This window comes from Phlebotomus papatasi, chromosome 2 (genome assembly GCF_024763615.1).
Source record: "Phlebotomus papatasi isolate M1 chromosome 2, Ppap_2.1, whole genome shotgun sequence".
In the NCBI taxonomy this organism is placed as follows: domain Eukaryota; kingdom Metazoa; phylum Arthropoda; class Insecta; order Diptera; family Psychodidae; genus Phlebotomus; species Phlebotomus papatasi.
The window spans coordinates 94,093,579-94,110,281 of NC_077223.1; the positions used below are offsets into that span (position 1 = coordinate 94,093,579).

Below are 16,703 nucleotides of genomic sequence, written 5' to 3' on the forward strand. Positions count from 1 at the left end.
GCAAAGTTGAAACGGTTTATCATCCCTTTTAGTCTCAGATGTTCAAGCTATTACTAATGTCTAAATTAATGAGTTCAAGTTCAATTTGCTATTAATATCATCGAATCTTTCAGCTTTGTTTTCTTTTAAAATTTTAAGAATAAAAGTGATAGGAAAAGAACTTACATGAGTTGTTCGCATTTTCACTGGCTTATTTAAATGGAGGCCATTTAGGGAGAGGTAGGGTTCCTTTGGAATATGGCTTTTCTCTTTTATTTTTAAATATAATTAAGCTTTATCATTACAGCTTCAGAATTCGCTTGTAGAGTTAAAATAATGATATGGTTTAATTTCTTTTAAGTGCAATTCAATGGTGATCCACTTCAAACTAATTGCATAGATAACAAAATATTCTGAAAAATATTTATGATGTAATTTCCTTAGAGCAAAGTGGGTATCTTTTTTAAATATGGATTTTTTATCCTATTTTAATATGCAACTTGGCCTGTAGTGATAGTAAACCATAGTGAAGTTAATTTACGCTATGATAAGGCTCAGTTGCATTTGAAAATAGAATAAAAAACCCTATCTTAAGGGAGTCTCTATTCAAAATTGCCCAAATTCACCTAGATGGATATTATAAAAATTTACAAAGTTTCTTTTTTTAAAGTATATCGGAATTTCAAAATGCTATAAAATCGAATTAGTCCCCTATCATTGAGTTCAAGGTACATATATAATTCCTTTACCATTCAGTGATTAATTTTATCAAGATGAATGTTAAATATTCTGAAGTTTCGGGATAAAAATGTTTAAAGTTTTGTCCGTATTTTCTTCTGGAAGTCAATCATGAGGTTCAATCGCTTTCTGGCCTTAAGTGACCCGGTTATGAAATCGATATTCCCTCTAGAGAAAATTTTTTGACTTTACATGCCTAAACTCTGAAATATGTATACCAGTAATAATTTTTCTGATCGGTTTGATATGTTTTAGATAACAAGTAATTATTTTCAAATAGCTGTCAATTACCATAATCAAAATTGGAAAATCAATCAGGAAACATTTCAGTGATATTTCATCAGAATAAATTTGGAGTGCTCCATTTGATTTCCCTAGTAATCCTGCCAAAGTCTTTATATGGCAACATTGAAGCACTCGTGGAAAGACGAGGAGGAATCCTCTTAACAAAAATGTCTACAGGGACAATGTGGATATCAGCTTGAATGAGATGAAGTGAGATTTAACGGGAGAGACAATATACGAGATAGTGGATGGGTGGGCAAATGAATTAAGCAAATTGCATGCAGACAGAAAAACAAGTCGGGAGACACTGAAGAAATTAATTAAGGCTAAAAGACATTTAATCCTACCGCGTGCGAAAAGGAATCCTTTGGCGAGCACGAGTGATTTATCAATTTCGTGCAGGAGATCACTCTCCGATAAGCTTTTGCGATTTATTGTGAGTTGCGATGCTGAAAGCTGCTGATTATTTGGCTTTCGTGGTCGAAGCTGTACAGATTGAGATGATGTCTCGTGCTTTTTCTCCAGATGACACACTGGGTCTTTAGATCGCTGCTTAATTGCCGCTTGGAAACGCCTGGGCTTTGGTGGTGGTGTCTTTGGGGTGCTTGTAATGACAATCGGAGATGCCGAACAATCTTTTTTTTTGCACCATGAAACAAGGGAGTAGAAAAAAATATATATTCGAAATAATTGTGAAACATCAGTGCTAAAGTGCAAATGAATAGAAAATAGGGTAATTTTCTGCTTTCTTGCACAATTCTTTAAGTGGTTTTTGTGTTTGGAAGTGGATGTTCTGTCGAAGAAAATAGTCAAGATGATGCTACAAAGTGTCTTTGAATTAATCATATGCGCAATTTATGATTTTTTTTCTGGTGTGCTTTATCTTGACAAATTTGCTATTCTATTTATAAATAAAGTACTTCCTTTTATCTCACACAAAATACCGGCAGCTTGATGTTCAATGCATGAGTGTTTTGTCTGTCTTCACTTTGAGGGTTCGCTTTATTGCGAAAAAGATGAAAGTTTTCATAAATTTCAGCAATGATTTAAATAGGATAATAAGAGAATTTCAATAAATCAAATCAGATATAAACTCGAGCTAATTTTAAAAATCAGAAACCACTTATAACTCCGTTCTAAAATTATTTCATGCAGAACTAGTAGAGCAATGGTCAAACAACTTTCAATTAAGTGTCATATTAATGGGTCAGTTTTGTTACAATTAATATAGTATGACCTCTTTCTGAACGTACCCTATTTTAAGTTCGAACACCTAAAATCGTTGGTTTCCCACAAATTGTGAATTATTGTGATTTATATTGGAATGACCTAAAATTTTTACCGTCTATGATATGAAAATTGTATTTTAACAGTTTACTTGCCAATTACAATTTTAATATTTTTAAAACTCTTTTGTTTTTCACAGAAAGTAATAATTAAACTTCTGAGTATACCCAATATAAAAATAATTTAAGGTCATCCTTAATACAAAGTGTTTTAATAAAATGTTCAAACTCTAAATTAGATCTTCTTTCAAATCTTGAAAAGAAAGGAAAACCGACACCGCTCAAGCCTTATACCATTATTACTGTTAAGGCCCAAATAGACTTAGGGCCAAATAGACTCAGGCTGATCCTTGAGAATATTTAGCCTGTAAAATTTGTCAGTAAAGATTTATCCTAAACTGTCATACACTGAGGGCTTAGGAATATCAGTTAAGGGCCTTGACAGACTTCAGGATTAGCCGAGAGACGACTTAGCGTAATTGTATTTGAAATAATGGTTAAACCGCATTTCTATAATTTTCCACTAAGCCGTCTCTCGACTTAAGTCGTAAGTGTGTCTAGGGCATAAAGATCCTTTTTATAAATTTCCCTTACCTAATCCTTTATTGCCAAGTTTTACATGCTAAATATTCTCGAAGAGCATCCTGAGTCTATTTGGGCTCTTTGGCTGATCTAGCTTCTGCAGTTATGAGGGAGCCTGGTAGAAGCGTGGTGAGAAAAGCCGAGCTTGTCGTTTGGCTAAATTATCGGTTTTCAAAGATTCTTTCGTTAAAATTCTCACCTATGGTCACGAGATTTGCGTAAGGATTGACAAAGTAATGTAGTGAATACAAGCTGCCGAGATGAGGTACCTCCGGGCGGTTAAGGGGGAACCATTCGCCGTGATCGAGTGAGGAACGTAGCCGTTCGTAAGGAGCTAAAAGTCAAGGAGTTGCTTCTTCGATCTGAGAAATCACATCTTCGATGGGTTCTCGGTCAAAATCCCGAAAGCCAAAATCTCGAAAGCCAAAATCCCGAAAACAAAAATCCCGAAAGCCAAAATCCCGAAAGCCAAAATACCGAATTCTTAAGTGTCATAGGTACTCCCATGATTGCACCCGCGTTTTCTGGAGGCAAACGAAAATCTTCTGTGTCTTGGAAAATTATTCTAAACATTTTCCCCCATATAATTTCATCCCTTTCAGGATTTTGAACATTCGGGATTTTGGCTTTCGGGATTTTGTCTTTCGGGATTTCGGCCTTTTCGGGATTTTGGCGTTCGGGATTTTGGCTTTCGAGATTTTGGCATTCAGGATTTTGGCTTTCGGGATTTTGGCTGCCACCGCTTCGATGGTATGGACTTGTTCAGCGCATGAATGAAGACAGATACTCCGGAAAAGCTATGCAAGTTATTGTGAGGAGACTTCGATCTCGGGACAGACCTGAGACAGGGTGGCTGAATCTAATTCAGGATCTTGCCTTGAAGCGCTTTGGGATCGAACCCGAACATCTTCCTGAAGTGGCGGAGGATCGACAAGTGTGGGCTTCTAACATCGATGTCATGGGTCCGCGACTCCAATAAGGATAAGCAGACGAAGCTTGAATCGTCCGAAGGTAGCGCGCCTTCCCCTACTAGTTTTTACGCACCCTAGCGACGACGCGACGTTTTGAATGGAATCAAGTGCAGTGAAACTTACTTGGTGCAATTCGGACACCTTTAATGCCAGAAAAATTCCTGGTGACCTAAAGGGGATTTGAACTCGGGTCATTTGCATCATGAAACGAGTGCTCTACCACTCGACCCATTGAGTGCCTAAATAGATTTCACCAGCCCATATTTTTCACGTAGAACTGGAATATTAAAATATTTGTTTATATATAGTTCACTTTATAGGCGGGGCTTATTTGTTAAATAAAAAAAACCATTTGACCTGGTCAAAAACTACATTTGTAAAAGAAACTTATTTTAAGCTTCCTATAGCATACCATAAGATTCCGTAAACATACATTAATAATTAAAACAAAAAAGTTTACATTAGTTGCGCATATTTTTTTATGAAATTAATAATTAATAAAAAGGCGCGTGGCCTAAAACTATTTTTGGGTATTTTTTAGTCATGAAAGCTTGATAATTTTTGAATATAAAGTCGATTTTTAATTAGAGGGAAACTAACTCGCCTATAACAAATTTTAAATATGAGCCAATTATGTGAAATTTACGGTTGAAATCTGAATATTGAGCATCTTAAATATCCACACTACAGTGATTTGACCTACTTTAGGTATTGCATTATTATCATAATTGTGGTGATCGTGAATAAAGAACCACAAGAAGTGCTAAAAACATACTATTTTGTCTCCTTCTCTCCCTCGTACAACCACATCATCACGAAAATGTAATATCTATTGCATATGTCTTCAGTGACTTTTTGCATTCTCATCTCGATGTAGCATCTTCCACTAATGCCAAATTTGCTGCCGGGGAATATGCAAATGACTTCAAATCCACGACACTGCAGGAGCTCTGTGTGTGAAAACTCAGAGAATCATTCTGTTATTATCCGTATCGTATTCCGGCTATTACACAGACACTTGGCATGAGCTTATCTCGCCGATGGAGCATACTCCTTTTACCACCAACGATTTTTCCGTAGCAATAAATGTGCATTTTTCCCCATATTCCCTACTTCGACACAGCAGAAGTGTCCAAACATTAGTACTTTCTTTTTCGTATATTCTTGTGAAACATCTCCAGGGATAGAGATTGAGAACTCATAAGGTGATACACGACACTGGAGCACTAAGAAGGAACTACAATTTCGATTTGAATGTGATTCACGGATATTGCAGAAAGTATAAGGAGGAAAAAGTAGAATACAAACATATTTCTCAGGAGAATAAAGAATAAATAAATCTGTCACCAGGCGTCTCCATCGCTGAAAATCTTCCAACTAGAACAAGTGTGAGGCGAAAAACTTCAAAAGCGGAGGGAAAAATACTAAAAACGTGAAAACGTGTGAGTGAGATACTAATAAGACTCGACTATAATACGTACGTAACTTTAAAAACGGAAAACAAAGACGAAAATTAGCTGAATGCTCGAAATTATACGTTGTATAATTGTCACAACGCCAATAAATTTCGAGTCAAAAAATCATTACTTATCCATAAAGCATATTACCAAATTGATTTGGAGGGGTTCGATTTAAATTGACAAATTCGAAACACTCAGTAAAAAACTCGTAATTAAATTTTTATAGCAAATTTAATAATATTAATTAAATGCCATTTAGTTAGGTTCACTATTTTGTAAGTTAGTTCAGTTTACACATTTCTGCCATAATTGTTTTCATTTAACCCTTTAAGGACGATTGGGTCACCGGTGACCCAAAAATGAAACTTTTCCTACGGACTTCTAAAGCTGTATTTTGCTCTAAAAAATTAAAGAAAATTAGTTTTTCTGACCCTCAATTTTTGACCTTCTCGTCCTTAAAGGGTTAACCTTTAAACAGCCAACCAGAACTTCAAATATACTGAAACTTGACTTATAGTCATTTATATAAAAAAAAATCAATTAAAAATGTCTTATTAGATCCTTATAATCTCTAGAAGGGTCGATTTCACTACAGAGTTCGTGTAGCGATTTATAAATCCTATGCTCAATACAGGTAGACAGACTTACAACTTAAGCGCAGAGACGGTTTAATGGGAAAATGATAGGAATGTAGTCCAATCATTCTCGGATTAAGCCGTAAGTCTGAAATTTAACTTCTTATAGAAAACTCTTTGAAAAACATAGATATCTCTAAAACACAGATAAAGGCTTAAATTACGTTATTCAATTAATTATAGCATAAAGATCCTTACAAACTAATAAATGGTTTGCCAAATAAATTTCTCAATTTGTTATTAAAGTAAAAAAATAGATGGGATTATAAGCAATCAATTGATTTGAATTAAATTTTTGACCGCCAAGGGGCTTGATATGCCGCCGAGCCGATTTATGATCTTATCTGGAAAATGTCACAACCACGTAAGTTTGGCATCTACAAACTCGCCTAGTACACCTTGAACCAGTAAGGTAGGCTTAGCTCGTTAAAATTCGTTGCAAATTAGAAAAGGGATATAGGTAGGGTGGTGCAGTGTCACGCATGCATTACTATAGAAATACACATTTTTGGGATAATAAATGATTATCTAGGAATTGTGCTTTATAATTATTAATAGCTGATATCCAAACTAAATTAACAGGGTATAATTTATTTGAATATGGCTAATATTCGTTTAGCAAATAATTCTTGAAAAAAGGTTTAAATGCGTGAAACTGTTCCACCCCGGTGGCAGCCAAAATCCCGAAAGCCAAAATCTCGAAAGCCAAAATCCCGAACGCCAAAATCCCGAAAACCAAAATCCCGAATGTTCAAAATCCTGAACGGGATGAAATTATATGGGAGAAAATGTTTAGAATAATTTTCCAAGACACAAAAGATTTCACTTTGCCTCCAGTATGCATGGGTGCAATCGTGGAAGTAGTTATGACATATTTACGAATTTGGGATTTTGGCTTTCGGGATTTTGATCCATTTGGGATTTTGGTTTCGAGATTTTGATCGGGACCCGTTCCATCCACCTTTACGAAATCATTGGCAACTTTAACCCTTTAATAACGAAACACTTTTTACGGACCGAAAATCAATAATAAAAATAAAACTAGTAAACAGAATCAATGATAAACCTAACATATAACTTGGAAAGTCCAACAGAGTCTGATTCGATGTATTTTTTGCCTCTATGAACGATAGGGACAATAATAGCCCAAAATTTATGGAACTTTTCTGAGAATACCAATGAATAATAACTCTCGCTCTAATGAAAATAATTACGTATAAGTATTGTAGTCTTTATTCTCAAAAGGCTTTTGCTTAAAAAAAATTGCAAATATAAAAAACAAATAAAATCAATTATGAATTTGAGAATTTAAAAAATATTTTTTTGGGCTTAAATATTTATTATTGTTATTATTATTATTATACAAACATCAGAAAAAAGGCTAAGTAGTTAGGAAAAAATATTTTCTTTATGGGACACGGATGTTCTAATCGTCCTTAAAGGGTTAAAGAAAATATGATATTGGTTAATTTTTCCACTTAACTAATCCATGATGACGTCACACCGGTTTATTTTTCTAATTTGAATGAAAACTATTAAATTTATGAAATAACTGCGAGAAAAATTGTAACCCAATGTCGGCTATCGTAAACTAGATGATTTTGTTAAGTTGGATATGGAATACCGGAGTGTATTTTTCTTTTAAACATCTCTATTTAAGTCTAAAATTATCAAAATAATTATAAAAATCATAGCTGAGCGAGAAGTTTTGAGTAAGGTTTTAGACTTATTATTTTTAGAAAAGAAATGTAAAACAAAGAAAGAAAACAGAATAATACAAGTAATTTAGTGTTTAATTTGATTTGTTTTTTTTAAGGTTAAAAGGTTTTAAAAGGGTAACTACTAAGGTCAAAGTTCACTAAATAATCCCCAATAAATCCAAAATATTGTGCATTATCAAAATTCAATTTGAATATTAGGGGAAAGTACTCTCCCTTCGAACGTTCATGCCTTCGAATAAAATGAATATCTTCAATTTTTCCAAAAAGACTTACACATTTCTATTAAATATTAGTTGGCTTATCATCAATTGTTGATATTTCTATCATATTTAGTATAAATCTCTTACGAAAAACAAAAGAAATTCACATTATTCGAAGGCATGAACGTTCGAGGGAGAGCACTTTCCCCTAGTGTCTTTAAAGTTACTTTAGTCTAAGTCTAAAAGATTAAGATATTTAAGAAAATATTGATGAATTATATATCTGACTAGTGCCATCTTGTGTAATCGAATACAAAGCACCACAACTTTTATTTTTGCGTGAAAACTCACTCACACGTTTCCGTGAGACACGGTTGGAAAATACGGAAACATATGCCTGCAATTCTATTTTCCAAGTGTTTGTCTCTCAGTATTAATATTTAGAATTTAGACCACACAACACTTACAAGGGGTTTTAAAAATAAACCACAAGAGAGACAGAGAGAAGAGAGATTATGCAATGAGACAAATGTGTTTATTTCAAACAAAAAACAACACTCTAACAAAATACATTATTTGTGTTGAGTTCTACTAGCACAAATCACACTCTATCACTCTTAAAACTTTGTTAATCTACCAGAAATAAATGATTAAGCTCATCTCTGTGAGAGATATAAAATGCAATTAATTTTATAACAATATTACTTTCTGTTAGTGATGAGTGGGCGACAGAGTGTCCAACCGAGAAATACTACAACAGCGCATATCACATAGAATCGAGCTCCTGAAGATGATGAAGATGGTGATCTTGGATCTGAAGACTCACCATGTGATGTGACCGTTGTGAAAGACTCTGCAAATTCCTGCAAATGCTTCGGCAATTTCTTGATACTGGCTTCTTTTTCGCCATCAATCACTTTCACTTCGATATTGTGCACCTTTGGTTCCTTTGAAGGATCCCGTGCCTGTGGCTGGGATTCAGCTCCACTCTCCCAATCACTGTCAGCCGGCATTGAAAGTTTAGTTCGTCTCTCCTTCACTTTTCGCAAAAATTCGTTTTCAATGTCAACAGGAAGAGATTTGGGCGGTTGTGGAACTTCTTCTGTGGGTTTTGTGATTTTTATGATTTTCTGGAGACGTCTCTCCTCTCTCTCAGCCACTTTATCCAACCATTCAGAATGCATTTGTTGCCTAAACATTTCTTCTTCTGATAGCAGACTTGATCGCTTTGTTTGACTTTCATCCCTTATGGTACTAGCTCTCATGGTGGTGATTTCCTCTTCGAGACGCTTTCTGTCCAGTTCCAGTTTCTCAAATTCCGCCTGAAGTTCAGCTTCCTTCTGGCGGATATACTGGAGTTGTTTCTCATGGAAATCTTTTGGAAGTGAGAGACGCCTCTGGGTGCCATTTTGTCCGACATGTCGCGTGATCGGAGTGGTGTCGATCATTGATCGACGCTGCGTCACTTTGTTCTGCAGCGAGTCAAAATGGTGGGAGAAATCGGGTACATTCGTGTCCAGATCACTGAGCCGGGGAGCTTTTATTTCCGTCGTTGATCTCTGACCACGGCAGAGATTATCTTCTCGTGCCAGAGGACGTGTCACATTCTCCGGACACTCATCCACCACACTTAAATTGCTACGCGACTCCCACGCCCTGTGCCGCCCAAATTCCTCACTGTGTCGATTGTCATTTAGCGCGATCCGATTTGGTCGTCGCGGCACGGTGCTAAAATCAAAATTGTCATCCACTTTCTCACGCCGCGTCACACGAAGAAAGTCATCACCGAATATTTTAGTCGTCCCTGAATCTCGATTAAGACATCCCCCTTTGCTATTTTCGTCGATTTCGCGATTCACACTCACCGATCCGACCTTGCCGTCCACTTTCTGTGGCTTCACGCAACTTTCACTCTCTACACTCTTGCTCACGTCCCCATTATCATCCGTGATCTTTTCACTGTGTCTCTTGGTTTCTTCATGTACCACCTGGCCGTCTTGCGTTCTCCGATGGGACTCATAGGATTTTGTTTCGATGTTTGAGTAGCGTTTTGTTGTTGTGGCGTGTTGAGCCCCACCGTGACCCAGTTCATAGTTCGAGAACCTCTTTGCAATTGCTTCAAACATATTGTCAAACTCACGAGGATCGTGTACCATTGTGACGTCACGCGCTTGCGGATTTGTCTCGCTGGACTGTGAATCGACGGACACTGTTTCGGACTGCTGGTGCTCGTGCTCAGACTCTCGGATGATTGCCAACAATCTGTTGTCGTCCTTGATGGCGCATGCGATCGTGTCTGTCGGTCGCGATCCATGGCGATGCACCGCCCCATGGGCCGCACTTGGGTACTCTGTTGCGGGCCTTTCGGGCACGGGTGGTGGTGTTTCCATTTGTGCAAGCTGAGGATCAGATGAGTAGAAGTGATGGTCCTGTAATGGATCCAGCACATCAATGAGTAGTTCTCGAGCAGGCAGGGCTGGAACAGGAGGCGGTGGGGTTGATGTACTTACGGCACGAGCCTGTGTCAGTAGGTTCGAGATATTCTGAGATACATCAGCCAATTCCTTCAGTATCACTTCCCCATATGGCATGGTTGAGAGTCGATCAATGCATTGTTGTCGTAGGGATTTGGGTGCCATGTCTGATTGGTAATCACAGGGTGATTCTGGAGCACCTGCAATAGCGGAAGATTCAAAATCCCCCTCAATATCCGTTAATGATGAGGCCATATATCGAGCTGTACACTGGCTGTGTGATGATGTACTGTGTGTTTGTGATGAAACACTCCCGGAAGAGTCTTGTCGATTGAATTCGGGTGTATCGGGTATATCACATTCATCGGGATTTGGGAGTGGTTCAGGTGAGGGAGGGTGATTATTGATTGGGCTCTTGCACGACTGACTGTCTACAGTAGTTGACACAACAGCAGGAACTTCAGGTTCAATCACAGGAGTATCTATTCGGATATCAATATCCTCAGTTACGGAATCTTCAACATCACCATCGGCAGAGTAGTCCAGTTCACTGGCACTACTTGAGCCGGATTCGAGATATACCACCTCAGCCCCCTGTATTTCATCTGTTTTTGTGGTTTCCCAGGAAGTAGAACTTCCTGGAATTGATTCGGGTTCTATAATCTTAGTATCGACTAACATACACACAGGTTCTTCCCGGATAATCCCCGATGTGGGTTTACGTAAAGCTGAGATATGCTTTCGCCTAGTGGAAAGGTCTAAAGTTATTCCTCTAGGGAAAACCGCATTAGCCTTTTTTGTAATTTTAGCGTTGTCAATGAAAACATCATCATCTTCTTCATTAAACATGTCCTCCTCTTCAGGTTGAGGATTATTATCTACAAAAAGACGATCACTTGCTCCATCGGTATCACTAGATTCCTCCCTAATACTGTCCAAGAGTCGTGGATTCAGTATTTGTGGTGCAAAGTGGCTTTCAATGGCTGCTCTTTTGCGTGTTTTTTCGGCCCGTTTTTGAGCTAGTGGATCCGGAGGGGATTTCTCCCTGGACGGTGCTGACTCCATGAATGAAAATATGAGATCATTAATTTTAGCTTCTTGATCACGTGTCAGATCCTTTGATTCATCTTGAACACCGGGATCTTCGTTGGTAGGAGTTGATGGATCCTGAAAAGGATCCTCTTCAAGCTCTGATGATTCAGGTTCTGACACATTGCCAGGATTGTCGAAGGAGTTCACTAAGGAACTCCCACCACTGCTCAATTCCTGAATCTGCACATTAGTTTCCCCCAAACTATGGCATTTTCGGATAACTCCACCCGAAGATGAAATGCTGGGTGATTCCACCCTGTAGTTTGGCGGCATTTTATCATCTGTCTGTGATTGATGATCATCGCTCACCTCATCGCATTGCCCTTGAGCTGATGACGTCGCATCACACTGAGTAGCTTCACTGTTTTCGTGGATTACTTTATCACTGGGGATTTCCTTATCATCGCACAGCACACTATCTGTCCCACCCTTGGCCCCATCCTCCTCATCTGTATGCAAAGAAATTTCACTTTCAGCCGCACTCACACCTTCATCACCGACCGCATTGGGGCCATCCTCCTCACTTGGCTGTATGCCATCATCGGACGCCACTTTTTCGCACAATTCGTCACCTTCTCGCGAATTCTGCACCTCTCTCGGCGCCCTGCGTCTATTATTGCTGCGACGACGCTTGTTGCGCGGCATTCCACCAGAGTCACCCGAAAGAGCACCACACAGAAGTGTCTTTTTGGAAGTACGCAGAAAAGTGGCGAGAGCAAATAAACAAAAGAGTGAATCTTCCTCGGTGGGCACAACGATCGCGACTGCCTTCCCTACCCGCAGAATCAATCGGAATCGCACGCCGCTTTCAGCGTCCGCGACCACGAACGATCAGAGATACTTTTGCGCGTATCACCAGCTCCCTCGCTGACTTACTGGCAAGACACTCAAGCACTGGGGAGTGAACAGCATTCTGGGCTACACCGCAAACTCACTCACTTAGCACAGAACACACCACTCGGATTAGTGCAGTGTGTATTCTTAAGCGTTAACAGCTCTGTGTTGGCCTCAAGGGGCCCCAAATGTGAAAGTGTAGATCATTCTGTATTCACGTCAGTATATCATAGAGGAAGAGGAATGCCTCATTGGGAGGAAGAACATTCTTGAATTATGATTCTTCTTGTCATTGTTTCAAAGCGGCACATCTATAAGTTTTTCTTCGAAAGAAGAAAAATATAAAATAAGCGAAACCTCGCAAGCGTCTAATTTTGTATCATGCGTCGAGAGATGGCTCAAGTGGAGTAGAGATCAACTCGGTCGAATGCTCAATTGTATGCAATTTTTTTCATCTCTATTTCATTCTAATAATACTATAAGATAATTAGAATTACATAAGTCTGAATCACTCTCACGATATTGATGAAACGTCTTTTATATTCTGCACAGAATAACTCTTACAAATCACCATCTACATGGCTTTTCGCCACCAAACACCTCAGGTATTTAATTATGTTAAACCGAGAGTCACGATCATTTGGCTCGGAACTTGCGCAGTCAGAGAACAATTTGGCGTAATTGAATGAACGAAAGAAAAACATTGTGGCTTCGTTTGTATCTTCAATGATAAGAAATGTGTTGTTATCAACCTGAGCACTATCAAAACCATTGATCTTCTTTCGGGTTGTTATTGTGGTAAAAATGAACTTGTGTGTAAATATACAATAAAAAAGTTTTTCTATTCCACAAAATGCTCTTATTCTATACACTCAGACAAATTTTGTTCCCCTAATCCATATAAACCTGACTATAACTTTCACATCATACAAAGCGTAATACATTTCCAAGAATTTTATTGTATAGAGTAATTACTTTTGAGAATTCTGATTAAGTTATTAAAATAACATTTAATCTTACATACTATCATTTAGAGCAGTTTTTTTTTACTGTGGATTTAAGGTGTATACATATTCTGCTTACGCGGAATGAAACTTGATATTGAAGTTGTCTCACAAAATTTCCAGTATATTTTTTATTTAAATGAAAATTGTTAAAATGTATTATTAAACTGAATTCCGGTAAAAAGCCCGAAATCAAAAATCCCAAAAGCCAAAAACTCGAAAACCAAAATCCCGAAAGATTCAGATCCCTGAAGGTTAAATTTCCGAAAGCCAAAATCCTGAGAGTCGAAATCCAAAAAACCAAAATCCTGAAAGTCGAAATCCTAAAAACCAAAATCTCTAAAGCCAAAATTCCGAAAGATTACGATCCTGAAAGGCTTAATTTCCGAAAGCCAAAAAACCGAAAGCCATAATCCCGAAAGTCAAAATCTTAAAGCCAAAATCCTAAAAGCCAAAATCCCGAGAAACCAAAGTACCGAAAGGCTAAAATCCCGAAAGTCAAAATCTCAAAGCCAAAATCCTAAAAGCCAAAATTCCGAGAAACCGAAGTACCGAAAGGCTAAAATCCCGAAAGCCAAAGTCCTGAACGCCAAAATACCGAGATCCAAAATTCCGAAAGGCCATAATCCGAATGCCAAAATCCGGAAGGCACAATCTTGAAATCCAAAATTCCTAATTTTTTAAGGTGTTATAGCTATTCCTATGATTGTACTTGCGCCTGTTGAAGCCAGAAGATCGAAAGGCGTATAATACTCTTCCATATGTCCTAGGTTCGCGACCCCATTAGTCTAACAGTTTAAGTTTCAGACAGTTGAAAATGAAAAATTAATAAAAAACGTAAATACTTCAAAGACAAACATTCTTCACTTATTTAACAAATTTATTTATTTATTACTAAACAATACTTTTCGTTTCGCATTCAAAATGACTCAGAAAACTTTAATATGACCGGAAGGAAGACGTTCTATGAAAAATGAAGTTTTCAATCATTAAACCATATAAATCTGAGGTGTAAATGAGCGTGAATTTTATTTGAGTTAAATGAAAAAAAGAAATCACAATACCTAATCCAAAATAAACCAGTCAAATTTCTTAAAATTGTCTTGGAGTTAAAGAAAAATGATCAAGTGTACTTAATTTTTAAAGATCTTCAATTCATTATACCTCTAGGGGAAAGTACTCTCCCTTCGAACGCCCATGCCTTTGAATAATGTGAATTTTCCCCATTTATTCGAAGGCATGAACGTTCGAAGGGAGAGTACTTTCCCCTATATGTACTCAAACTGTTCAAAAATAACCTTCATCTCATGACTTGATGAAAAAAATATTCCTCTTTGCGAAATTTCTCTCGTATCGTAAAACCGTGTAAGCAGATATGTATGAACCTTAAATTTATTTCTGTAGGCTACGAGCTGTATAATCGTTAAAGCAATCAGGCAAATTGAGCAGAAAATAGGATATTTAAATCGCAAATATTTTAAATAATTTGAATTGGAGAGATTGAAATCAATAAATTTTCATCATCAGAATAAAGAAATTTAGCAGTTTATCGAGAAATTGACGTAAAATGAAACTCTTGAAAATAAATCACTCTCTTAAGTTGATATTAAAGAAGCGTTGCAATTCTAAATCAATCATTTTAATTACTTCGACATTCATCAGGTGGATTCATTGAGTTCATTGACTAATTGACAAGCAATTCACGTGATTTTTACCAATTACCATCAAATGGAGAATAAGTTAAGTATTCACCACATCATCGGTGAATGTATTGACACATTTTTATAAATACCGGAAGGGGTTTCCAATTAATTTTTTTCAAGTTAAATTTTAAGCGTATGGCCTTAATTTTCCAAGAGGTAGGTATTTACTCTTTTAAAAAATTTACTAATAAATTTGATATGATCGTATAATTATGTATTTATTCAGGATAGAAAAACAGTAAATTTTGTTGATTTTTGTTTTTTTTATTGTCTGATTTGTGACCGAAATGCTGTAGCACACTCCATGGGTAAAATTATATGGCTTCTACTTTTATGATAGGCGAAATCTAAAGAGTACAACCGATATAAACGGTTCAACTATTGCAAAATCAGTAACTTAAAATAAATTGAAATATTGTGAATTAAATTAATTCTTTTTTTGCGTGAAATGATCAGATATTTTAGAAAAATAATATTGTTGAAATGCTTGTAATTTTAGTGAAGTCAGACCAAGGGGTTACCTACTCAAACTTGGAATACCGACATATTATTTCGTTAGAATCTATGGAATCAATGGAATAACTCGTAAGATTCTAATAGGATCTGAAGTACAATTCCTTCAAGAATCACCGGAATCAAATGGAATCACAGAATCATTCTTAATTCCGCGATATATAAGCCATACAACATTACAGATTTCTATGGTTTTTTTTTCTTATTTTCCAAAGAAGATTGGACATTTTCAACTACAACAACAATCGAAGAATATGTCTCATTCGAAAAGAATTACGATTTCTCCTATGGCGGATACAAACTAAAATACCCAGTCAGCACATGCGGTTAAGGTGGACCCCCGGGACACCAAGAACAAAATCGTTCTTCAATATTTTACACAGATTGAGGTGCCCATTATTTTCGATTTCCTAAAAAATTTGTAAAAAACAGCTTAATTAATAAACTTTGAGCTTAATTCTTAATTCAAAAGGAAAACAATCTGGAAACTTCAAATCGTTTTTTTATGATGTCAACTTATTTTCAAAGACGAAAACACTCCACAAAAAATTCGAGTGGAAAATATATTTTTTACATGTTTTAATTCAAAAAGGCTTTTCCTTGAAGAAAATGGCGGGAATTTTTTATAAAAGATGGACTGATAATGCTCTGTTTTTAGAGTTTCAAAAACTTTCTTTCAAAAGTTGAATTCTAACCCTATTTTGATTATTTTGATGCCTGATGTGGAAAGCTTTGTAGCTAGATATTTCCTCTAACCTGTTTCATAGCGACATTGTAGCTGTTGCTATTGTTCAAAAATTATCTTGATCATATTTAGCATCATCTGAAATTCAATAAATTCGAAGATATCGGGGATAAACAGAATCACAGAATGGAATAATAATTGAGAATCACAGAATACCGAATTGAATTTAAGAGAATCACAAATTTGGAATCACTAGAATCACATTGGAATTCCATGGAATAAACGGAATATGAACACAAATTTTCGATCTTGAGTAACTCCTTGAGTCAGACCCTTTCGTAACTCATCTACTTGATTATTGCTCTTCTTGATTATTTCTTGAAAATTTGCTTAGAAGAGATTTTAAAACGCACGATAACTCCTAAACATTTTAAAAAAAATTGAATGTATAACGCATACGTAAATTGACAAAATTTGTACGTAACTGAAAATACCGGGGCAGCTTTGTAAAAATTTTTACTACATTTTCACTTTACTAGAA

General features: G+C 36.6%; 1 protein-coding gene across 26 annotated transcripts in view; it reads right to left on the bottom strand.

Moving 5' to 3' along the window:
- Positions 1-16,703, bottom strand: part of LOC129802464 (sorbin and SH3 domain-containing protein 1) — a 139,172-nt gene that overhangs the window by 86,300 nt on the left and 36,169 nt on the right. For 18 of the 26 annotated variants that reach the window (XM_055848293.1, XM_055848295.1, XM_055848291.1 and 15 more), the window contains exon 1: positions 8,684-12,499. The exons of 1 other annotated variant lie outside the window; for it this stretch is intronic. In XM_055848293.1, the coding sequence (XP_055704268.1) occupies positions 8,684-12,068 (3,385 nt within the window). In that variant the 5' untranslated portion in view covers positions 12,069-12,499. Of the gene's footprint in view, positions 1-1,349; positions 1,632-8,683; positions 12,500-16,703 lie in introns of those variants that run through there. 7 more of the 26 variants (XM_055848322.1, XM_055848321.1, XM_055848320.1 and 4 more) reach the window with 2 other exon arrangements.